The following is a 25,511-nucleotide window of genomic DNA, read 5'->3' as shown; positions in this document are numbered from 1 at the left end:
GTCACATCCGGTTGCTGTAAGTCAAAATCAACTGGACAGCACCTAACAACAACAATATCAGTATACAGGATAGCACAGAGTTGGGCTCAACACATGTTTTATGAGTTAATTAATTAGCTTCTACAAACGACCCCAAATTATTTATTGCCAAGAGAATAAGGTCTAGTCAATCATAATGCAAACACACAAACTCATTCAAGTTAAAGTACTATAAAAATCATGGAATTACATTTTAAAAATATTTTTCTCTTATTAGAACATTCCTAAAAGAATGTCCAATTTAAAAGTGCAATGGACTTGGATCATGACAAAATCATACTCTTTGCTGTCAAGTCAATTCTGACTCATAGCGACGCTACAGGACAGAGTAGAACTGCCCCTTAGGATTTCAAAGGAGTTGCTGGTGGATTCAAACTGCCAACCGTTTTGGTTAGCAGCGGAACTCTTAACTGCTGTGCCACCAGGGCTCCTGGATCATGACAAGGGAATGACTATTCCTTTGGCTCCTCCGTATTATATTGTCTTAATAGAGATAAGATATTATGCAACAAAAATTTGTCCCCAGTCATTGGTCCTATATGCCAGGGCAATTTCTATATGTCTTCGCATTCTGAGTGTGGTCATAGGTAAGCTGGTTCACTGTTCTATTTCTTTCTACTTTGAGAGATCGAATTGATGTATCCTGGGAAAATCTCACTTCTAGTTAACAGCTTCCACCAGCATACCACAGGTATTCCAGTGCAGAAAATTAGTGGGTATGGGCCCAGCAATTATAGAAGGAAAAGAAATATAATCAGATCCTGGTGTGCAGATTGTTTTTTTAGCTTGCAAATTCCCTCTTTCCGGTGTTTCAACTTTCAAAGGCTTATGGCAGTTTAAAGGCAATCCTCTTATAAGTGTACAAATTGTAATGATTATAAGAACAAGTTGTAATTGTTTCTAGCAAGTTTTTAAGAGTCTTTGATGTTATGATTAGTGTTTTATATGTTAATATAGTGATAGGGGTGCTTATTTGCTTGTTCCCTTGTATGCTTTCATGGTTTCTAGGTTCAATGTGCAAATAAATCTTTGATCTCAGTAGGTCTATTTAGTTAAAAAAGAAAGTTAAAAGAAATTAAACATGAGAAGCACAAGGTTTTGCAATATTTACGAATAAGAGAGATTAGGGATTTCACCGTAAGGGTGAACAGTGCCCAAAAAACCACATAAGACGGGTCCTGTGTTATGGGCGAGCCAGGCCCATGATATGCCATCAGGAAACTAAGGCTCCTTTGTAGCTAGGGCATAGCTACATGAGGTGGTCTAGGCTGATGTCACACTGAGCAAATCAAAGACAATGCTCTGCAAACCAGCGGCTTCCTCTTTCCCATTTGCCTCCTGCCCTTCAGAAATCACCATGGGGAAGAATTCTGTCTTTTCAGTGGCTTCATTTTCAGCTATACTCTCACCATGTGTGATTTCAAGAAACCGGCTGGAATGTAGTGGCTCCTGGAGCATGCACCTTAACACAAATTGCTAAATTTCAAAAGGAATTTACTTTTTGATAGAGAATGCCCAAGAGAGAAATCTGGGATTTCATCAAACCAGGCCTATCAGTAAAATGAACAGCAAGGGAAGAGAGTAATAGTCAGACCACTCAAATTCAGGGTTAGACAAATGTATATGGTGCTAAGTAATTAATGCAAGCCTTACGAAAATACAGACTACAGAGACTCATAAGAGACAGAGGAAGAGAGAAGATCAAAGTTTACTTTGCCCTTCTATTCCAGCTCATTTGATGTTTTGCAATGCTCAGATTTCAATACTTCCAAAGAGAGGGGAAATGATATTGTGTTTACCTTTGCTGTACACAATGCAGTTGTTTTTGTTGTCTTCCACTCCTTGCCAAGTCACATCCAGCAGCCACTTGGGACCAGCAGTCAGCACCATTGGGACCTGAGCCTTTGTCTTCTGTAGAAAGAATGATAACAAACAGATGTCATTTGCTTTCCTTGATTAAAAATTTGAGTAATAACTGTACTAATCATTTTATTTTTACAATCAACTAAATCTCCCAAACCACAATCAAAGTCCTTATTCCCCTGTCTCACGATATCTTTTTAACACAACAGAAGCTGTAAAGCTTTGCTGCTTTCACTAATCTGAACGGTAGAATTATTATCAAGAATTTTTTTTTTTTTCCCCTAAATGATACTGGATCAGATCTCCAAGATTAGACAGATCTCTTGTGACTCTGAATTACAAAGAGAATGCAGATGACTTTCATTGCAAAGAGCAGAGTGTTTAGAAGTGAACTTTAGACACATTGTACTTTACTATCAACAGGATCTCACTATTTCCTGAAACAGACAGGAAAGAATTTAAAGAATTGGGATCCATTTCAAAGCTCCATCCTGAGAAACATTTATATTAGAGTAGGAACTTATTCTGAATGAATAATGAAATCCACCCCAGGCCCCTTTGCTAAGTGTGGATATGTAGTTTGACTGTAACTGAAATAATAATAATAATAATGCTAATGACTCACCATACATTGTCTCCAGAAAGACTATGAAAGAGGAATCGTGAATCATTTCAAATGCAGAGCAACGAAAGCATGACTTCCCTTGCTCTGAGAAGCAAAGAAGCAGGGAGACAAGTGCTGATAGTCCTAACAAAATGTTTCCAGTGTACACTTTACATTTAAGGCTTCAAGGTTCATCAACTTAGGCTGTTTGGCACCCAAATTATTTGTGTTTAACCCTGTTGATAAATTCGCATAGCAGGAAATAAACCGGAGGAAATAAGTAAGCCTTAGCAAGACTGTTTCCCAATGAGGCACACAGTGAACTGGCATTCAGACTTTTATCATTCACCATGTTCTCTGTATCAAATGTCATGAAACCACAACACAGCACAATACAAGGGTCTCAAGGTAATTTCTGAATTGAATTTTCACCTAGATACGATCCTGCCAAAGAGATCGCAACCCATTTTGGGACTTTCCCACGTTACGTGCTATCACAAATTTCCCAAATTGGCATTAATAAGTATTCACTTGAGGAGTTCCATGCAATCTGGTGATTTTAAATCTCTCAGGAATCTGGGAAACCCATTTTACCTGTCACTTGACAACAGTGACAACCCATGAGACACTAATCCATTGTTAGCTGCAAAGCCATATTTAAAACTATGCATAAAAATAATGCTGACCCATTACTTTCAATATTGATAATATTATCAGAGATAATTCAAACCCAAAACCAACCACCTTTATGTCCATAGTGACACTATAGGACAGGGTAGAACTGCTCCGTAGGGTTTCTATGAACATAAATCTTTACAGAAGCAGAATGTCACATTTTTCTCCCATACAGCAGTTGTGGGTTTGAACAGCTGACTTTTCACTTAGCAGCTGAGTACTTTAACTACTGTGCCACCAGGGTTTCTTATGAGTTAATAACGATCTTAAAATATACTGGTTAATGAAAATATCAACCATGATGAATAATTTTTAAAAAAGAAGTCTGAAAAAACACGTTATTATCACAAGACAGTTACGGAACAAAATAAACTATAAGAAATAGTATACAAATTTTTATATTCATACTTTGATCCATTTTAAAGTCTTGATTTTTCGATTATGTATCTTAATAATTGGCAAGTATAACCATGAAAAACAATCACCTTAAAGCCCTATAAAAAAGACATAATTTCATGGTAATTTTTTAAACAATCTATGCAAAAATGATCACTTTTTCTAACTACATTACTTACCAAACTGAAGGCCAATGTAGACATGGCATTAGACTCAAGTGTTTGTCAAATTTATTATTTTTTTTCTAAGCTGCTGCTCAAGTTATCCCTACGGTTGTCAGTGTGACAAACCATTTTTATTTATTTCCATTTTCAAAATAGAATTGGAGGACAAACTCCTTCATTCTGAACTGATGACACATGCCCAATTAAATATTAGACCTTAATGATGCATATTCCAGTTCCTTTTACTACCAGAGCAACAGTTAAGCTCATAGAGCAGTGTCCGAAGGCCTACAAGTAGCAAGCAGAACAAGTCACAGAAGGGAGTCTACCATTTCAATAAATTCATGTATAGCATACTTAGTAATATTATTTATAACATCCATTCTCTTCTGATTTTAAATAACAGACATGAGCAACAAGCACCTGGTCCCCATTTCTAGTGGATTCTCTTATCTCATGGGAAAGATGGGTGTTTGTAAATTACTTAATCTATATACTTCATACTTCTTAAAGCCACATGAATCTTAACAAAATAAATCAGCTATTATGGTTTTCCAGAGATAATATGAGAAACAGGCATTGATTACTTAAATTCTATAAACCATATGGAAATCTTACAGTACAAAGAATATTGATTGATTTTCCAATATCATAATCTTTTTATTTATAAGAAACAAACAGACTTCCGGCCAACATGGCACCATAGACAGAAGCACCATGCCATCCCTCCACAGCAAAGAACTGGAAAACTAAGTAAAACAGAGAAAAACATCAGTCCTGGAACCCGAAGTGTCAAATGAAGAGGTAAAGAACTCAGCCAAGCACTGAACAGAATAAGAAACTGACAGAGAACAGAGAGTGAGGAAAAATATGTACAAAGGTCCCTTACCAGCTAATGCAGCATGGATTTACCATCTTGGATTACTTTCAGAGATCGGTGGACAGGGATCACAGGCAAGCAGCTTCACAGAGCTCCCAGCAGGAGACAGAGCACCCAGAAACCAGCGATACACCTTTCCCACCCCCCATCCTCTCGCCACTGCTCTACCTCCGTGCTTCCGGGCTGGCAGCAGTGGCTCAGCCAGCTGCGAAGTGCAGTGCCTGTGCCACTTGGATTCACCCCATCCACATCAGAGATTGGCAGACAGGGAGTACGGGAAAGCAGTTTCACAAAATTCCAAGCAGGACACCGAGCACCTGCCGGACCTGCCCTGCTGCACTATAGTTGAGAGACTGGCTCCGCCCATTGGACAGGAATGAGAAAAGTATTGTGACCACAGACAAGTAAACAACAAAGAATACACAGCCCACCTGCTCAGACATAACCAAATAAAACAAAAAAGCAGGAAGAAGCAAACAAAACTACAATCAAAAAAATGAAGAAAATAACTACTGAATGCTGCAAAGAAAGCAGACAATATCAAAACACATAAAAACAGGACAAAATGGTCCCAGAAGGCATCCAAAATAAAACACTAGATGACATTTCAGTAGAAGAAAAGGCACGAGAACTACCCTGATACAGAATTCAAATCTCTAATATTCAGAGCTATCCAAGAGTTGAAGCAAAAAGCAGACAAAAATGAGGGAAAAATGGACAAATTCATGGAAAATGCAGACAAATTCATTGAAAATACAGACAAAAAATGGAGGAATTTAGGAAAATAATATAGAAACAAAATGCCAAAATAAATACACAACTAAAAATGATACAAAATCAACAACTAGAAATCCAAAAGATAAACAAGATTTCAGAAATGGACAGTGTCATAGAGGGACCAAGAAGCAGGTTTGAAATGACAGAAGACAGGATCAGCAAAGTGGAAGACAAACACTTGGATACAACTCCGTTTGAGGAAAAATCAGAAAAAAGAATGAAGTAAAATAAAGATACCCTGAGAATTATGTGGGATACAATCAAAAGGAAAAATTTAATGAGTGATAGGAGTTCCAGAACAGGGGGAGAAAATAGAAAACACGGACAGGATCATTGAAGAATTGCTGACAGAAAACTTCCCTACTATCAGGAAGGGTGAAAAGCTGACCATCCAAGAAGCTCAACAAACCCCATAGAGGATAGACCCCAAAAGAAAGTCACCAAGGCATATAATAATCACAATCGCTAAAACCAAAGACAAAGAAAAAATCCTGTGAGCAGCTCAAAAAAAAAACAAAAAGTCACATACAGAGGAGAAACAGTAAGACTAAGCTCTGATTACTCAGCAGAAACCATGCAGGCAAGAAGGCAGTGGGATGACATATTTAAAATCTTGAAAGAAAAAAAAATGCCAACCAAGAATAAAACATCCTGCAAAACTCTCATTCATATATGACGGTGAAATTAAGACATTTCCAGATAAACAGAAATTAAGGGAATATGTAAAAACCAAACCAAACTTACAAGAATTATTAAAGGGAGTCCTTCAGCCTGAGAATGAACAACATTAGACCACAGCCTGAATCCAGGATGCAAGACTGTACCAACCAGATACCAACCTAGGAAATGAACTCTCAAGGGCTATCCAAGATCAAAAAAATTGCAACAGGGAACCACAGAGATTAATCTGTAAATGACAACAATGTCAGAACAATAAAAGAGGAAATAAATGGTGTAGGTATAGGACTTTCTAACAGAGAGGAAGGCAAGGTGATACCAAGTAATAACAGACTGGTTCAAACCCAGGAGGATAAGGGCAAATTTTAAGGTAACCAAAAAGAAAGTAAACAAACCTACTCATCAAAATAAAGAAGAAAAACATAAAGTCTCAATAAAAAAAAAATCTACAAAAACAAAAGAAATGAAAAAGAAATCCACAAACAAAGTGAATTCAGTACAGGAGGGTAAGAAGAACAAAGAAAATGTCAGCACCACAAAAAAAACACTACAAAATGACAGCAATAAACTCACACCTATCAATAATTACACTGGATGTAAATGGCCTAATGCACCTATAAAGAGACAGAGAGGGAAAGAATGGATAAAAGAAACAGGCTTCATCAATATGCTGTCTATAAGAGACACACCTTAGAAACAAAGATGTAAATTTCTTAAAAATCAAAGGATGGAAAAAAAATATATCAAGCAAATGATTCCAAAAAAGAGCAGGGGTGGAAAAACTAATCTGTGATAAAACAGATTTTAAAATAAAATCCACCATAAAAGACAATGGATGCTCTATCATGAAGACTTAACCATAATAAACATCTATGCACCCAATGACAGGATTCCAAAATACATAAAACAAACTCTAATAGCACTGAAAAGAGAAACAGACAGTTCCACAATAATAGTGAGAGACTTCAACACTCCACTTGGTAAAGGACAGAATATCTAGAAAGAAACAGCAAAGATACAGAAGAGTTAAAGGGCACAATCAGCCAACTTGACCTCATAGACATATATAGAACACTCCACCCAACAGACACAAAGTACATATTCTTTTCCAATGCACCTGGAACATTCTGCAGAATCAATCACATCTTATGCCACAGAGCAACCCTCAAAAAAATCCAAAACATTGAGATAATACAAAGTATCTTCTCTGATCACAATGCCATCAAAGCAGAAAATTAAGAACAGGAATGAAAAGGAAAGAAAAATCAATTACGTGGAAACTGAATAACGCCCTGCTTAAAAGCCACTAGGTAACAGAAGAAATCAGAGATGCAATAAAAGAAATTCCTAGATTCAAATAAGAATGAAAACACATCATACCAAAATCTTTGGGACACAGCAAAGGCAGTGCTCAGAGGTCAATTTATAGCAAAAGATGCATGCATCAAAAAAGAAGAAAGGGACAAAATCAAAACTTTATCTACGCAACTTGAACAAATAGAAAGAGAACAGTAAAGAAGCCCACAGCCACCAGAAAAAAGGAAATAATAAAGATCAGAGCAGAAATAAATGAAATAGAGAATAGGAAAGCAACAGAAATAATCAACAAAACCAAAAGTTGGTTCTTTGAAAGGATCAATAAAATCAACAAACCACTGGCCAAGTCAACAAAAGAAAAACAGGCGAGGATGCAAATAACCTGAATAAGAAATGAAATGGGGGACATTAAAACAGACCCAACTGAAATAAAAAGGATCATAACAGAGAATTATGAAAAACCATACTCCAACAAATTTGAAAACCTAGAGGAAATGGACAAATTTCTAGAAACACACTACTTACCCAAACTAACACAAAATGATGTTGAAAATCTGAAAAGACCCATTACAAGAGAAGAGATTGAAAAGGTAATAAAAAAAAAAAAACTCCCAAGAAATAAAAAGCCCTAGCCCAGATTGCTTCACTGGAGAATTCTACCAATCATTCGGAGAAGAGCTTATACCAGTAGTACTCAAACTATTTCAGAACATAGAAAAGGAAACAATACTTCTGAATTCATTCTATGAAGCCAGCATAACCCTGATACCAAAACCAGGCAAAGACGCCATGAAAAAAGAAAATTATAGAGCAATACCTCTCATGAATATAGATGCAAAACTTCTCAACAAAATTCTAGCCAATAGAATTCACCATCATATCAAAAAAATAATACACCATGACCAAGTAGGGTTTATATCAGGTATGCAAGGATGGTTCAACATTAGAAAATCAATCAACGTAATCCACCACATAAATAAAAGGAAAGAAAAGAATCACGTGATCACCTCAATCGACAGAGAAAAGGCATTCAACAAAGTCCAACACCCATTTCTGATAAAAACTCTCAACAAAATAGACACAGAAGGGAAATTTCTCAACGTAATAAATGGCATCTATGCAAAACTAATGACCAACATCGTTCTCAGTGGAGAGAGTCTGAAAACACTCCCCTTGAGAAAAGGAAGAAGACAAGGATGCCCTTTATCACCACTCCTATTTAACATTGTGCTGGAAGTCCTAGCTAGAGCAATAAGACAAGAAAAAGAAATAAAGGGCATCCAAATTGGCAACGAAGAAGTAAATCTGTCCCTATTTGTGGATGATATGATACTATACATAGAAAACCCAAAAGACTCCATGAGAAAACTACCGGGACTAATAAAAAGAAACATATAAAAATCAGTTGGATTTCTATACACCAATAAAGAGAACAATGAAAAGGAAATCATGAAAAAAATACCATTTATAATAGCCCCTAAAAAAAAAAAATCCTTAGAATAAATCTAACCAGGGGTGTAAAAGCCCTATACAAAGAAAACTAAAAAACACTACTGTAAGAGACCAAAAGAGATTTACATAAATGGAAAAACATATCATGTTCATGGATACATAGAGTCAACATTGTGAAAATGACAATTCTCCCCAAAGCGATTTACAAATACAATGCAATCCCATTTTAAATACCAACAACATTCTTTAAAGGACAGAAAAATTTATCAATAACTTTATAAATAAAGCACTATCAGAGATGAAGAATAAAGTAGGAGGGCTCACACTACCTGACCTCAGAACCTACTATATAGCTGTGGTAGTCAAAACATCCTGGTACTGGTACAATGACAGATACATTGACCAGTGGAGCAGAACTGAGAACCCAGATGTAAATCCATCCACCTATGGTTACCTGATCTTCAACAAGGGCCCAAAGCCCATCAAATAGGAAAAGACGGTCTTTTTAAAAAACGGTGCTGGCAAAACTGGACGTCCATCTGCAAAAAAATGAAACAAGATCCATACCTTACACCATATACAAAGGCTAAATGATATGGAACAAAGACCTAAATATAAAGCCAGAAAATATGAAGTTCATAGAATCAACACTAGAGGCCCTAATACACGGTATTAACAGGATACAAACCACAACCAACAACATATAAACTCTTGAAGATAAGCTAGATACTTGGGATCTTCTAAAAATTAAACACTTTCACACGTCAAAAGACTTCACCAAGAGTAAAAAGAGAACCTAGAGACTGGGAAAAAAATTTTGGCTAGTACAAATCAGGCAAAGGTCTAATCTCTAAAATCTATGAGAAAATCCAACATCTCTACAACAAAAAGACACATAGCCCAATTAAAAAATGGGCAAAGGAAACGAACAGACACTTCACCAAAGAAGACATTCAAGCGGCCAACAGACACATGAGGAAATGCTCGCGATCAGAAATGCAATTCAAAACCACAACTAATTACCATCTCACTCCGGCATTATTGGCACGAATCAAAAAAACAGGAAATAACAAATGTTGGAGAGGCTGCGGGGAGATCAGAACTGTTACGCACTGCTGGAGGGAATGCAAAATGATACAGCCGTTTTGGAAAACAATATTGTGCTTCCTCAGAAAGCTAGAAATAGAAACCATATGATCCAGCAATCTCACCCCTAGGAATATAACATAGAGAAATAAGAGCTGTCACAAGAACAGACATATGAACACCCACGTTCACTGCTGCATTGTTCACAATAGTAAAAAGATGGAAACAACCTAGATGCCCATCAAGAGATGAACGGATAAACAAACTGCGGTACATACACCAAATGGAGTATTATTATGCAACAATAAAGAACAACCATGAATCTGTGAAGCATCTCATAACACGGATATATCTGGAGGATATTATGTTAAGTGAAATAAGACAATCACAAAAGGACAAATACTGCATGAGACTGCTACTGTAAAAACTCATGAGAAGGTTCATACACAAAAAGAAACAATCTTTGATGGTTACAAGGGAGGGGAGGGGTGGGGATGAAAAACACTAAATAGACAATAGATAGGTGGTAACTTTGGTGAAGGGTAAGACAGTACGCAATACTGGGGAAGTCAGCACAACTTGTACAAGGCAAGGTCATGGAAGCTCCACAGACACATCCAAAGTCCCTGAGGGACTGAATTGCTGGGCTAAGGGCTCTGGGGACCACAGCCTCGGGGAACATCTAGCTCCCTTCAGGAGCAAGGAAGAATGATGTAAACTAAAGATGCAAGGGAAAGATTAGTCCAAAGGACTAATGGGCCATGTCTACCATGGCCTCCACCAGACTGAATCCAATACAACTAGATGGTGCCCTGCTACCACCACTAACTGCTCCCACAGGGATCACAACAGAGGGTCCCGGGCAGAGCTGGAGAAAAATGTAGAGCAAAATTCTAACTGAAAAAGAAAGACTAGACTTGCTGGCCTGACAGAGACTGGATAAACCCTGAGAGTATGGACCCCAGATAGCCTTTCAGCTCAGTAATGAAGTCACTCCTGAGGTTCACCCTTCAGCCAAAGATTGGACAGGCCCATAAAACAAAACGAGACTAAAGGAGGGAGGGAACAGGAAGGCTGGTAATAGGGAACCCATGTTTGAGAAGGGAGAGGGTTGACATGTCCTGGGGTTGTTAACCAATGTCATAAAACAATATGTGTACTAATTGTTTAATGAGAAACTAATTTGTTCTGTAAACCTTCATCTAAAACACAATTAAAAAAAAAAAAGGAAACAAACATACCCAGTCCTGTGCTTGGTGATAGGAATATGAAGAAGAGTAGGTCTTTCTGGTGAAGGATAGAGATACATAAAAAATAAATTCAATATACTGTGAAAAATACCATGGTAGGAAGTGCAAAGGCATGTGTATAGACTGTTTTGTGATCATAAATGTCAAGAAACTTCTGTCCTGTAGAATATAAGGTGATATCTTAGATGAGGCAACATTCAGGCAGGATCTTAAAGGATAAATGGGAAGGATTTGTAGTTGCTGGTAACAGTGTGAGCAAATGATTGAGCAATAAATTAACAGCAGTGTTTACAGGAAATGGAAACCCTGGTGACGTAGTGGTTAAGTGCTACGGCTGCTAACCAAAAGGTCGGCAGTTCGAATCCACCAGACACTCCTTAGAAACTCTATGGGTAAGTTCTACTCTGTCCCATATGGTCGCTATAAGTCAGAATCAACTTGATGGCAACAGGTCTTTTAGTATAGGAAATACTGAGTAGTTTCAAGAATTTTGGGGTTAGGTTTTTATAAAGTCCTTAGAACTATACCTGGTATGTTGGAACCTGAGGTCTGTATTACTGATCACCATCATCATCATTATTGATAAGTGGAAAGAAGGGACATAACTGCATACTTGCCTGGAAGGTGAGGTTAGAAACATGTCTTAAAGGACCTTTTCATTATTAGTCAAACACTTTTGTGTTTAATTATAGAAGCAGAGGGTAGCCAGTAAAGATTTTTAAGGGCATTACTACTTATTCTAATTGTGCTGGCATTTTGTTAGACACTGCCCTTACTTACTTAGTTCTCATATAAAATTATACATAAGAAAATACCACGCAAAGATTAAATAATGCCCTGAAGGTAAACAGCTTGGAGAAGGTTGAGCTTAAAAGACAAATTTCACTGTTTCCAAACACTACCACACCTAGGGTGACCAACCACCCAGGTTTCCTGGGAGTTCGGAAGAGCCGCTTTTGGTGCTAAAGCCGGAAAGTCCTGGGCAAATCAGGTTAAGTTGTTCACCTCACCCCACTGCTACTAATGCTAAAATTATATTAAGAGTTTGTATTTATTGAGCACTTGCTAAATGTTGAGTATTAAAATCAGTACTTTACATGAATTATCTTCTTTGATTTGTACAACTCCAGGAGTTAGTACTAACATTTCCCCCATTTTGTACAGAAACAAATTCAGGCTGATAAGAATTGATTTTGCAGTGTAAAGGAAAGCAGTTGATTCACATCTTTATATAATTGTAAGCTAGGCATTATATCTTTTAAGACTTTGGTGAACATTTATTACAACTGGACACAGGTAAAATCTCACTCATTAAGAAACTGAATTGAAGGGAAAGCAATTTCTTTTACTCCAAATAAATACGGCAAAAGCAAAAATAAATAAAAGTAGTAAAGCATTGCTGAAAGCCATACCCAAGCTGTAAAGTAAATAATAAGTAGATTAAAAATCTCAAGGGACCAGTTATTACAGTTTTGAGGAGGTAAGTCAATTTCTTTCTGAAAAAGGCAACTTTTATAGCGATTGACTACCTTCAAAGAAGATTACCAAGTGCGAGAGGGAGGGAGTTAGCCAGGATTATATGAAGTCTACACTCCAGCAAAATCCAAAAAAAAAAAAGAACAGTAATATTCACATTGATCACTTGGTTGTTCACTTTCCCATGTCTCTCTCTAACATAAGGATTCACAGAATTCTAGAATGTTAAGATCTCGAAACAGCTTTAAAAGTTCAGTGAGTTTAATTCCTAATTTTATAAATGAGGAAAGTAAGGCCAAGATGTTTGTCTAGCATCCCAAAGATGGTATGACTGGCATAACATATTGGGAAAAAAAGATCACCATATAAAAGGTGTGGTAGCCAGAATAATTGTCCCCCAAAGATGTCCACACTCTAGTCCCAAGAACCTGTATATAGGTTACTTTGCTTGGCAAAGGGGATTTTACAGATACAACTAAGGTCAAGGATCTTGAGATGGGGAGAAGATCCTAGATTATCCAGGTGGGCCCAATGTAATCACATGAGTCCTTACAAGTGCAGGAGAAAGGCAGAAGAGTAGATCAAAGAGATTCCACAAGACAAGGACCTTTGCCCCACTTTGAAGGTAAAGGAATGTGCCCATGAACCAAGGAATGTCATGGCACCTAGAAACTGTGAATGACCCTCAATTTATAGGCAACAAGAAACTGGGACTTCAACTCTACAAACCTCAAGGAACTGAATTCTGCCAACAGCCCAAATTAGCAAGAAAACAGGTTCTCCCATAGAGCCTCCAGAAAAGAATGCAGCCTGTTGACAACTTGATTTTAGACCATTTTCAACATCTAATGTGCAAAACTGTAAGATAATAAATTTGTGTTACCTTAAGGCACTAAGTTTGTGATAATTTCCTTTGGCAACAGAAAATTAGATCAAGACAGATTTAGATTTACAGGTTTAAAAAAAAAAGGAAAGTTCCTTCTCAAATATGTTCCAAAGAGTGAAGCAGTCCTTTTAGTTGGAATAACACCAGCTACATTGTCATTCCACAACCATTAGGTATATTCAGTGTTGTTGCTTTAAAGTACTAGCAAATACACAGTGGTGACTGTAGTAATTCCTGATTTTATAACTGGGTATTTAACAGATTTCTTGATTCAGTGTTGACCTTACAGTTGAGGTATAAGAGAAAGGATGTTCTTAAAGTCAGATGATCTAGGTCTGAATCTCAGTACATCCTACTGGCAGGCTCTGTGGCTTCGGAAAACACCTTAAGCTTTTTAACCTCAGAATGCACATCTGTAAAATGGGGACAATGATTTCTCTCTCAAAGGGTTGTTGTATAAAGCACCTAGCATAGGGCTCTGTACATGTAGATTGACATCAAACATTTGTTGAATAGCTACATGAACAAGTGAACTAACAATGTACAATAGGTATTTATTGAATCCCTACTGTTTCTGAGGAAACCCTGGTGGCGTAGTGGTTAAGTGCTATGGCTGCTAACTAAGAGGTCGGCAGTTGGAATCCACCAGGTGCTCCCTGGAAACTCCATGGGGCAGTTCGATTCTGTCCAATAGGGTCACTATGAGTCAGAATTGACTCAATGGCAATGGGTTTTTTTGGCTATTTCTCAGGCACTGGTAACATTTGTAGTGACTAGCACAAAAGTCAAGACAAAAACTTTTTATTATCCAAATCATCCAACTGGCTGCTCACCAAAAGGTCAGCAGTTTGAATCTACCAGCCACTCCTTGGAAACCCTATGGGGCAGTTCTACTCTGTCCTATAGGATCCCTATCATGGATTGAATTGTGTTCCTCAAAATATCTTGGTTAGGCCATGATTCCCAGTATTGTGTGGTTATCCTCCATTTTTTGTTTGATGTAATTTTCCTATGTGTTGTAAATCCTAATCGGTGCCTGTGGTTAATGAGCCAGGATTGGGTTATGCTGAAGAGGATTAGGATAGGATGTTAACACCCTTTCTCAGATCGCATATCCAATCCAATACAAAGGGAGCTTCCCTAGGGTGTGGCCTGCATCACCTTTTACCTTACAAGAGATAAAAGGAGAGAGAAGAAAGCAGAGAGTGGGGAACCTTGTACCACCAAGAAAGCAGCACTGGGAGCAGAGTGCGTCCTGTCCTTTAGACCTGGTGTCCCTGCGCCTGAGAGGCTTCTCAACCAGGGGAAGATTGATGACAAAGGCCTTCCTTTGGAGCCAACAGAGAAAGATACCCTTGATTTAGAAAATAATATTGGAATTATTATTGCCTGTCCTTGAGCAAAGAGAATGTGACCCAGCTGAAGCTGGGTCCACAAACACCCACAAGGACACATCAGCTGGGCCCTGAGATAAAGACAATAGATGGGACGATCTTAGATACTATCTTTTAGGTAAGAAAAATATTTTTAAGGAACTTTTTACATAAAGCCAATCAAACAGGACACAAAAGACTTTCCACTCCTATCTTTTTCTATTAATATTTAGTGAACAGAAATTTGTTGGACCAATGAAGACCCCCCTGACTGTCGGGTTACTGAAACCTGTATCAATGATTGTTAAAAAAGACAATTCAAAATGTAAGATCACAGCTTCTGGCCAATCTGTGAAAAGGTGAAGCTTTCAATTGTTTTGCCCATTTGTAATGTTAATACATACTGATAGCTCTGTAACCTTCCTTGGACTCCAGCGGATATGGATGGAGCAGCATGCTTGTCCATTTTCCCATTCTTGTTTATTCTGTAATGTTCCTTGGACTCGGGCAGACATGACTGTGAAATGTGGTTGTCTGTTTTCCCAATCTTGCCTATTCTGTAATATTTCCTTGGATTCGGACAGACATTAGCTCTGGCAGCATGCTTGTCCGCTTCTCAACTTTTGTCTTAATGAATAAAACTTTCTTTTTGCTTTACTAAACTTTGTGATGTTTTTTCCCCTACGACACCCTAAATTTGGACTTGTAGCCTACTAGACTGTGAGAGAACAAATTTCTCTTTGTTAAAGCCATGAACTTGTGGCATTTCTGTTATAGCAGCACTAGATGACTAAGATAGTCCCTATGAGTAGGAATCGAGTCAACAGTAAGGGCTTTTTTTTTGGTTAATCATTAGTGCTACTGAAAAATTATTTCAAACCTCCTCTTCTCAAGTCTCTTTTAAAGTTTAGCACGGCCATATGATTTGACTTATCACTGAAATTTAAACAAGAAATGAATTGGCTTGTGTCATTTCCATTCAGAAGATTTAAGAGCCAGTAGAAAATTTGCCATCATGTCTCAAATTTGCCAAGGTGATTGTGAAAACAGGAAAAAGGTGGAACCCCTGGTAAAGACAGTGATCATTAGCATGAGAAAGAAATAAAAAGCTGTTGAGATATTAGAGTTGCTGGCAACCTTAGAAAAACCTAGCTGATCCATACTTATACAAAGGTTTTCCTAATTTTTTTCCACATTGAAATAATCCATGGGTATTTTTTTCAGGTTAAAGTTGGCACTTTATATCCAGGCAGTCCCTTTCAGTAATAAATCAATTCAAGGTACATAACAGAAGCCCTGAATCTCTGTTAAACTAGAATGTTTTAAAAAAGAAAAAGAAATATTGTATACTTCTGAGGCTCCACAATGTAAGTTAAAAGTTCTATAATTCTGGACACTGCTTCAACCCAGAGTTTCACATTTAGACAGCCTACAACTAGACAAACTTGACAAGGACAAAATGGGTCAAAAGTGTCTTTTCTTAGGAACAATTAGAATCATCTAATGTAGATAAAAGAGGTCAAAGTAGCATCCACTTCTCACTAACCTTTGGAGTTACTGGACCGACAACAGAGGTAGCCTTCAATAAATGTTTAAACTCAAGCCAAAAGGTTAATGGAGATAAAAGTAGACAGCCCAAAGGTAAAGAACAGAGAATTCTAACCCAAGAAAACTGTGACATAATGCTGTCTAAGGGGTTCCAGATTTTTGCTGGAAATATTTGTTGAAGATTTTCAAAGTGAAGATTTTGAAGAAATAGAAGTCTTAGGAAAGTCAGATCCATAATTTTTAAAAGAATTGGAAGTATCATTTGATAGAAAAGATGGTCTCCATTGACTTTATTTCGGGAAATATAACAAAACCTCATTACGGTATCTCAAACCAATGCCACAAGATGCAGTTTGATGGTGACAAAAATTCTCCTGGTGAGTTGCTTCAGTATCTGAGTAAGAGTGGAAAGAGTTGAGGGCTGTTCAGCAAAATCCTATTTTTTTTTAACAATTCATAGCTTTTTCCATTCGCTCAGATATAAAAATTTATTCTTTAATAGACATAGGAATTTTTCAGAATTACTTTAGACACTAAAAAAAACAGTTAATGTCGAGTCAATGCTGACTCATGGCAGCCCCATGGGTGTCAGAGTAAAACTGTGCTCTATAAGGTTTCAGTGGCTGATTTTTCAGGAGTAGATTGCCAGACCTTTATTCTGAGGTTCCTCTGGGTGGACTTGAACCTCCATCCATTTGGTTAGCAGTCAAGTGGGTTAACCACCCAAGGACTCCACTGCAGACAAAGGTTTATACAATTGGAACCAAAAAAGCAAACATATATCTCTACCATCTCTATTCCCCAATGCATCTGTCAGTATGTTGAACTGTGGGGGCTTGCATGTTGCTGTGATACTGGAAGCTATGCCACTGGTATTCAAATACCAGCAGGGTCACCCACAGTGGACAGGTTTTAGCTGAGCTTCCAGACTAAGGTAGACTAGGAAGAGACACTTGATGGTCTACTTCCAAAAAGAATTAGCCAGTGAAAGCCTTCTGAATAGTAGCAGAGCACTGTCTGATATAGTGCCGGAAGATGAGCCCTTCAGGTTGGAAGGCACTCAAAAGATGACTGGGGAAGAGAGCTGCCTCTTCAAAGTAGAGTAGACCTTAATGACTTGGATGGAGTCAAGCTTTCAGGACCTTTATTTGCTGATGTGGCACAACTCAAAATGAGAAAAAAAAAAGCTGCAAACATCCTTTAATCACTGGAACATGAAATATACAAAGAATGAATCTAGGAAAACTGGAAATCATCAAAAATGAAATGGAATGCATAAACATCAGTATCAAAGGCACTGGTGAGCTGAAATGGGCTGCTCTTGGCCATTTTGAATCAGATAATCATATGGTCCACCATGTTGGGAATGACAACTTGAAGAGGAATGGCGTTGCATTAAAAGTCAAAAAGGACACTTCAAGGTCTATGCTAAAGTACAGTGCTGTCAGTGATAGGTTAATATTCATATGCCTACAAGGAAGACCAGTTAATATGACTATTATTCAAATTTACGCACTAATCGCTAAGGCCAAAGATAAAGAAATTGAAGACTTTTACCAACTTATGCAGCCTGAAATTGATCAAATGTGCAATCAGGATACACTGATAATCACTGGTGATTGGAATGTGAAAGTTGGAAACACAGAAGAAGGATTGGTAGTTAGGAAGCACGGCCTCGGTGATAGAAACAATGCCAGAGATTGCATGATAGAATTTTGCAAGACAGACAACTTCATCATTGCAAATACCTTTTCTCAACAACATAAACAGCAACCATACATGTGGACCTCACCAGATAGAATACAGAGGAATCACATCGACTACATCTGTGGAAAGACATGAAGGAAAAGCTAAATATCATCAGTCAGAACAAGGCCAGGGGCTGACTTTGGAACAGACCATCAATTGCTCATACGTAAGTTCAAGTTGAAGCTGAAAAAAATTGGAACAAGTCCAAGAGAGCCAAAGTACGACCTTAAGGATATGTTGCCTGAATTTAGAGACCATCTCAAGAATAGATTTGATGAGTTTTAAACACTAATAACTGAAGACCAGGCAAGTTGTGGAATGACATCAAGGACATCATACATGAGGAAAGCAAGAGGTCATTAAGAAGACAAGAAAGAAAGTAAAGGCCAAAATGTATGTCAGAAGAGACTCTGAAACTTGCCCCTGAACGTCAAGTAGCTAAAGCAAAAGGAAGAAATGATGAAAACAGCTGAACACAAGATTTCAAAGGATATCTGGAGAAGACAAAGTAAAATATTATAATAACACATGCAAAGACCTGGAGTTAGAAAACCAAAAGGGAAGAACACATTCGTCATTTCTCAAGCTGAAAGAACCGAAGAAAAAAAAATTCAAAGCTCAAATTGCAATACTGAAGGATTCTACAGGGAAAATAATAACACAGGAAGTATCAATAGAAGATAGAAGGAATACAGAGTCACTGTACCAAAAACAATTGGTCGATATTCAACCATTTCAGACAGTAGCATATGATCAGGAACCAATGGTACTGAAGGAAGAAGTTCAAGCTGCACTGAAGGCACTGGTAAAAAACAAGACTCCAGAAAGTGACAGAATACCAACTGAAAGATATTTCAACAAACAGATGCAGTGCTAGAAGCGCTCACTGCTCTATGCCAAGAAATATGAAAGACCGCTACTTGGCCAATCAACTGGAAGAGATCCATATTTATGTCTATTCCAAGGAAAGGTGATCCAACCGAATGTGGAAATTATGGAACAATATCATTAATATCACACACAAGTAAAATTTCGCTGAAGATCATTCAAAAGCAGCTGCAGCAGTACATCGACAGGGAACTGCCAGAAATTCAGGCTGGATTCAGAAGAGGACGTGGAACCAAGGATATCATTGCTGATGTCAGATGGATCCTGGCTGAAAGCAGAGAATACCAGAAGGATGTTTCCTTCTCTTTTATCGACTGCACAAAAGCATTCAACTGTGTGGATCATAACAAATTATGAATAACATTGTAAAGAATGGGAATTCCAGAACACTTAATTGTGCTCATGAGGAACCTGTAGATCAAGAGGCAGTCATTCAAACAGAACAAGGGGATACTGTGTGTTTAAAATCAGGAAAGGCATGCATCAGGGATGTATCCTTTCACCATATTTATTCAATCTGCATGCTTAGCAAATAATCTGTGACGCTGGACTATATGAAGAACGCAGCATCAGAGTTGGAGGAAGATTCATTAACAACCTACTTTATGCAGATGACACAACTTTGCTTGCTGGAAGTGAAGAAGACTTGAAGCACTAACTGATGAAGATCAAAGAATGCAGCTTTCGGTATGGATTACACCTCAACACGAAGAAAACAAAAATCCTCACAACTGGACCAACAAGCAACATCACGATAAATGGAGAAAAGTTTAAAGTTATCAAGGATTTTATTTTACTTGGACCCACAATCAATGCCCATGGAAGCAGCAGTCAAGAAATCAAAAGATGCATTGCATTGAGCAAATCTGCCGCAAAAAGATCTCTTTAAAGTATTAAAAAGCAAAGATGTTGCCTCGAAGGCTAAGATAGGCTTGACCCAAGCCATGGTGTTTGCAATCGCCTCACATGCATGCGAAAGCTGGACAATGAATTAGGAAACCTGAAGAAGAAATACTGCCTTTGAATTACAGTGTTGGGGAAGAATATCTAAGAATATCTATATCATGGACTGCCAAAAGAACCAACAGATCTGTCTTGGAACAAGTACAGCCAGAATGGTCCTTAGAAGCAAGGGTGGCAAGACTATGTCTCACATACTTTGGACCTGTTATCAGGAGGGATCAGTCCCTGGAGAAGGACATCACACTTGGTAAAGTAGAAGGTCAGCAAAAAAGAGGAAGACCCTCAATAAGACAGAATTGTACAGTGGCTGCAACAATGGGCTCAAGTATAACAATGATTGTGAGGATGGTGCTGGACGGAACAGGGTTTCATCCTGCTGTACATATGGTTGCTATGAGTCAGAAGTGACTTGAAGGCAACTAACAACCAACACCTCTATCTCTATAACTATCTATTTCTCTATATAAATATTCATATTCCCTGGCCCTTGAGAATTAGATGCCATCACCCAATTGAATTATTCTATATATCTACATAAAAAGAAAATGGTACTGCAAGTGATGTAACCATGTACCTCCACCGAAAGTATCTTACACAAAAGAAGATTCAGTTAATGTATCTAAGCTGTTCTTCATATTGGAATTCAATTCAAATTCAACCTGTCATAAAAATATTATATTACTCTCCCTCTAACTGTGTGAAGTCTCTAAGGACAGTGAGCTTCAACTTAAAACCCCCCTTCGCCAAAGTCCTAGTGCATAACAAGGTAAAATCTTGGATTTCCTGGAGCGGGGGGAAGTGTCAAGTAATAATTCAAGGTCTTACCCAATTGTACATTCAGTGATTCTGGGCATGACATATAGTCTAAACATTATTATTTGGGAACCAGAAATATAAAATTGTAGTACAATGATTTCCACCCAATAAAACTGTGATTTTTAGTAAACATCCTTTAACAACTATACAGGAATCTCCAAATTGTTTGGTTATTAATGAGGTGAAGATTTTTATTTTGTTTCAGAAAACAAAGTATCACTTTAAACCACATAACGGAGTCACTCTACTCCATGTCATCCTATGGAGTCAATATTATTCATGTGATCATACAAAAACAGGTTCTCGGCGATAACACCCAACCTTCTCCATGACTGATGGCAGTTATTCAAGGTTGACTAGGTACATCAGGCCGTTAAAATCATTTGCTTCTGGTTAAAAAATATAATAAAATGGCTACTAAACTGCATGGGCAATCCCCTGAGAGATGTAGTCTTCCTTTTGTTTAATGTCTATAAGAAAGAGGTGTGTGTGTGTGGAGGGTGTGTGTGTGTGTGTGTTGTACAAACTGATTTAGACAAGTAACTTAGAAAATACTCAAATGCATACAAGGGAAAACCATCATATTATTGTATTTATGCTACTTTTTGGGAAACAAGAAGATTCAAAATTAGTAAAAATTTATCAGTGTCTATTGGTTGAAAAGGAGCCCTGGTGGCTCAATGGTTAAAAACTTGGCTGCTAACCAAAAGGTGGGCAGTTTGAATCCACCAGCGCCTCCTTGGAAACCCTATGGGGGCATTCTACTCAGTCCTGTGGGGTTGCTATGAGTCGGAATCAACTCAACGGCAAAGAAATGAATACCCTTAAATTAGAAAATATGTGCAAAGACCAACTAGAAAAGATACTAGTAATTTGCTATAGTAAGAACCACTAGACACAGCATAGATTTGTGAATGGGAATCTCAGGAAGATTTCATCAGAACAGTGGTTTTTTTGAGTATGGTTCTACAAAATATTCTTTATGGACAGCATGGGAGTGAAATTCCAGAGAATGTCTGCTAACAAACGTCTTCAAGTGTACTGTGGCATGTGGGATCTCAAACCTGATAAGAAACGTTCCAAAAACAAAATGAGTGTGAAATAAAATTATAGAATTCTTGGCTGTTCTATCCACACTCCTTAAGCTAAAGATAGTTTTATCACTATGAACCCAAAATTTAAATAATTATCTCTGACGTATATTTGCTTTTAGTTCTCAAAACTGTTGAAACTCAGTATCTTAACATGAGTCATTGCTTAAATATAGTAATTTTCGTATAAGAAATGATGATCTTATTAGGAGAGGGAACACAAATAGTTCCACAGAGAGAGGTTATTAAAAACAGTCTCTTTATCACCAAGTAAAAATAATCATTTCATGCTATATAGAAAAATAATAAAACTGTTATTCAAGATCACTCATGGTAAAGATACAGTTATTTCATTTTTCAAACAGGAGCAATCTTTGAACGAATAATAAACATCTAAGTTATCCAGATATGTATTATATTTTCACTTTCAGAAAAATATACTCATTTCTTTCTCTTTTGCCAACTTTACTCCCACAGTCTCATCTGTTCTCCACTTACATTTGGCTCCGAGGTGGAACTACTCCCTCTAAGCTAAAAAATAAAAAAAATAGCAACCATTAATTTCAACCTTTTATTTTATACGGCTCTGAAAGTCACAGAGTGTTTAAGGAGTGTTGTTTTGCTCCTGGCAGAATTTCTGGGCTTGCACCTAGTGTAATGTGCAAGAGTGTCAGCACTGAAACCCTGAGAAGGGAAAAGTAAATTGCTCTTGAGTGGCCCTCCTTACATTAGGCTGTCACATAAACTTGGGCAGGGTTTGGGATCTAGAGAGCCATGGTACCAGCTATGTGACCTCAGGCCAGTCACTTAACCTCTCAAGGTCTCATCTTCCCCCTCTGTGAGATGATCTCATTTATCTTTACTGCTTCATAATAATATCATCATAACACTTTCTCCTACAGAATTTTAGTCAAGCCCAGGCTCACATCCTGCATGTGGAGAAGTAGATATGCATGAAAATTCAACACAGAGAGCTTGTACTTCCTTAACGAAATCCTACTGTTTCTATTGGTGAAGAAGCAAATATATAAAGCCATTCTAATAGAGATTATATTGGTATTTTATCTCTCAGAAAAAGGGGTGGGACCAAAATAAAAACAGTTTGAAGAACACAGAGAATGTGTAATAGATCTATATTCACGCTGAACTATCAATGGTCTATTTATTTAAAATATAAATATAGTGTCATTTCCATTCAGCAGTGTATTTTTGAAAATTACCCTGAAGGCGTTCTGTGGAAGAGAGTTTTATTCTGCACAAAGTCATCCTCAGGTGCTAAAATGTGTCTCTCCCTCATGAATTAATCCACTGCAGTATATAGTGATTCTTTTGGCCACCTTTCAGAGGGCTGCCTTATTATTATTTTTTAGCCAGTCTTAACTTCAGCTAAAGAAAAAGAGGACATCCTGATACTAATAATACACTGAATTTTAAAATCAAACATAAATATTTTTTCTTTTATTTCATGATTTGTGTTTTTATGTCCCTCAAAAAAAATTTTTTTATAACCATAAATATTAAGGACACACATATTTATAACCATAAATATTAAGAACACACTTATATTTTGAACTAAAAAATCCCTGATATTTTGATTTTTGAAATTGATTGGGGGAGTAGATGACAAAGCTGGGAGTATAGGAATTTCCAAAAAGGAAAAAAAAAAAAAGATGGAATTGATAAACTACATACTAAGTGCTGAGATAATTTTTTTTTTTTTTTTAATTGGGAAGGCAGATTTTATATAGGACAAGTTATTGAAACTCAGGTTCAAATCATCAAACTTGGCAAACTAATTGGTGGAAGTGTGAAGGATGCTAGATGATAGCTGAACTAAGCCTACCTAATGTGTAAGATATTTTAATAGCAAAAATTGCAAACAAATATCTAAAGTAAGACTCTGACCATGAGGTGGTTTTTAATATTTTTTACTCGATGTGCAGATGTATAAGGACTAACTGTGCACTTTCAGAGAGTAAAAGCCAAGTGCCCAACTCATTGGGGGTTGGTCCTCCCTTCAGGAGGCAGTCTAACTTGCTTTCCATGAAGGAATACAATGAAAACAGGACTCCAGCCGATGAAGCAGATTCACCTCCACAGGCTACCAACAGAGGAATCCTTTGTTCTTCATATCTGTTGGCCTGGGGCAACTAAAGAAGCATGCTATGAAGTCAGAACCAAATGAGTGCTGAATATTAATACTGATCCTGGATAAATCTCCAAAATCTTATATTTTATCATTTCTCATTTTTTGTATGATACTCTCTATAAGAGGGAATGTCTCTCCTCTGTACTCTTTTGTCAACTGAACTTTGAAATTAAAATATTTATCTTCTTAATCAGCTATTTTTTGGAGAATATTCTCAGGAGAAAATTCAGTTAAATTTCAGTAATTGCTTTCCCTATTCTCTATCTTATATTCTTTACAAAAAATAGAAATACGAATTAAAACATAAATCTGTATGTTGGAAAGGATATTGAAATAATGTTAACACAACAAACTGAAATCTATTAAAACTTGATGGTTGGGTGAAAATATCATCGGTTTAAAATCTCCATTTTGTTGCATTTATTAAATTATACTATAGCCTGAAACAAGTTAGTTTATATTGTTAAGATGTGGTCCTTGCCATGAAAATAATAATATGGCTTTACGTATAAAACAATTCCAATTAGTAACAGCTTGTCAGCATTACTTTAGGATTTCTCTGTATTCTTTCTACTTTGAGAGTCTTATTTAGTTTTTCCAACTTTAAAAATATAACTATTTTACACTTTTATAGAAGTGTATTCATTATTCATTCAGTAGACATTTATGTAATATCTGCTATGTAGAAAACTATAAGAATAGCGAGGTAAAAGATGAGTTCTATATTGTCTATAAATTTAAAATGCACTGATAGTAACAATATCTACATGACATACACATATTAATAATCAAGTTCATTATATTTTAAGTGTATGACTGATACATCTGAAAATCTCAATGTATGTTGATGGTCCATGACTAAATGACAATGCAGCCAGAGATGAAAAGTGCTTAACAGACTCATTTTTAGGGCTAGAAGGGACCTTCATGAAAACGTGGGCCAACACCTTGATTTCAGCCCTGTGAAACACATTTTGAACTTAGGACCACCAGAACTGTAAGATAATAAACTTGTGTTGTTCTAAGCCAAAAAAAAAAAAAAAAAAACTTCCATCATAGAGTTATTTTTAAGGATTAAATGAGTTAATATATGTAAAGTGCTTAAAGCAGTACAAGGCATGTGATCATATACAAGTCTTTGGCTTAGGGTTTCAGTACTCCTGAAAAAATACATTTCCATCAAAGTACAGAAAAACAAGAATTTGGGCTTGCTAGAAAAGTGACCCATTTCCCTAATATATGATTTATAACACTTTACTGAGCATTAATTAGGTGCCAGAGTTCTAGAACTACATTATTTCTAAACTTGAATCTTCACAATCCTATGTTAAGTCCATTTTACATAGGTAAAAACTGAGCCTCTAAAAAATTAAACAATTTGTTCAAATTCA

At 37.0% G+C, this 25,511-nt stretch overlaps 1 protein-coding gene across 1 annotated transcript in view; it reads right to left on the bottom strand.

Annotated features, from left to right (window-relative positions):
- ZFPM2 (zinc finger protein, FOG family member 2) overlaps nucleotides 1-25,511 on the bottom strand; it is a 530,223-nt gene that overhangs the window by 160,892 nt on the left and 343,820 nt on the right. The window contains exon 5 of the mRNA XM_010588444.3: nucleotides 1,839-1,950. Within this exon, the coding sequence (XP_010586746.1) occupies nucleotides 1,839-1,950 (112 nt within the window). The remainder of the gene's footprint in view (nucleotides 1-1,838; nucleotides 1,951-25,511) is intronic.

This window comes from Loxodonta africana, chromosome 14 (genome assembly GCF_030014295.1).
Source record: "Loxodonta africana isolate mLoxAfr1 chromosome 14, mLoxAfr1.hap2, whole genome shotgun sequence".
Classification (NCBI taxonomy): domain Eukaryota; kingdom Metazoa; phylum Chordata; class Mammalia; order Proboscidea; family Elephantidae; genus Loxodonta; species Loxodonta africana.
Note: the sequence above shows the minus strand (reverse complement) of the source record. Positions and strands in the feature narration are given on the sequence as shown.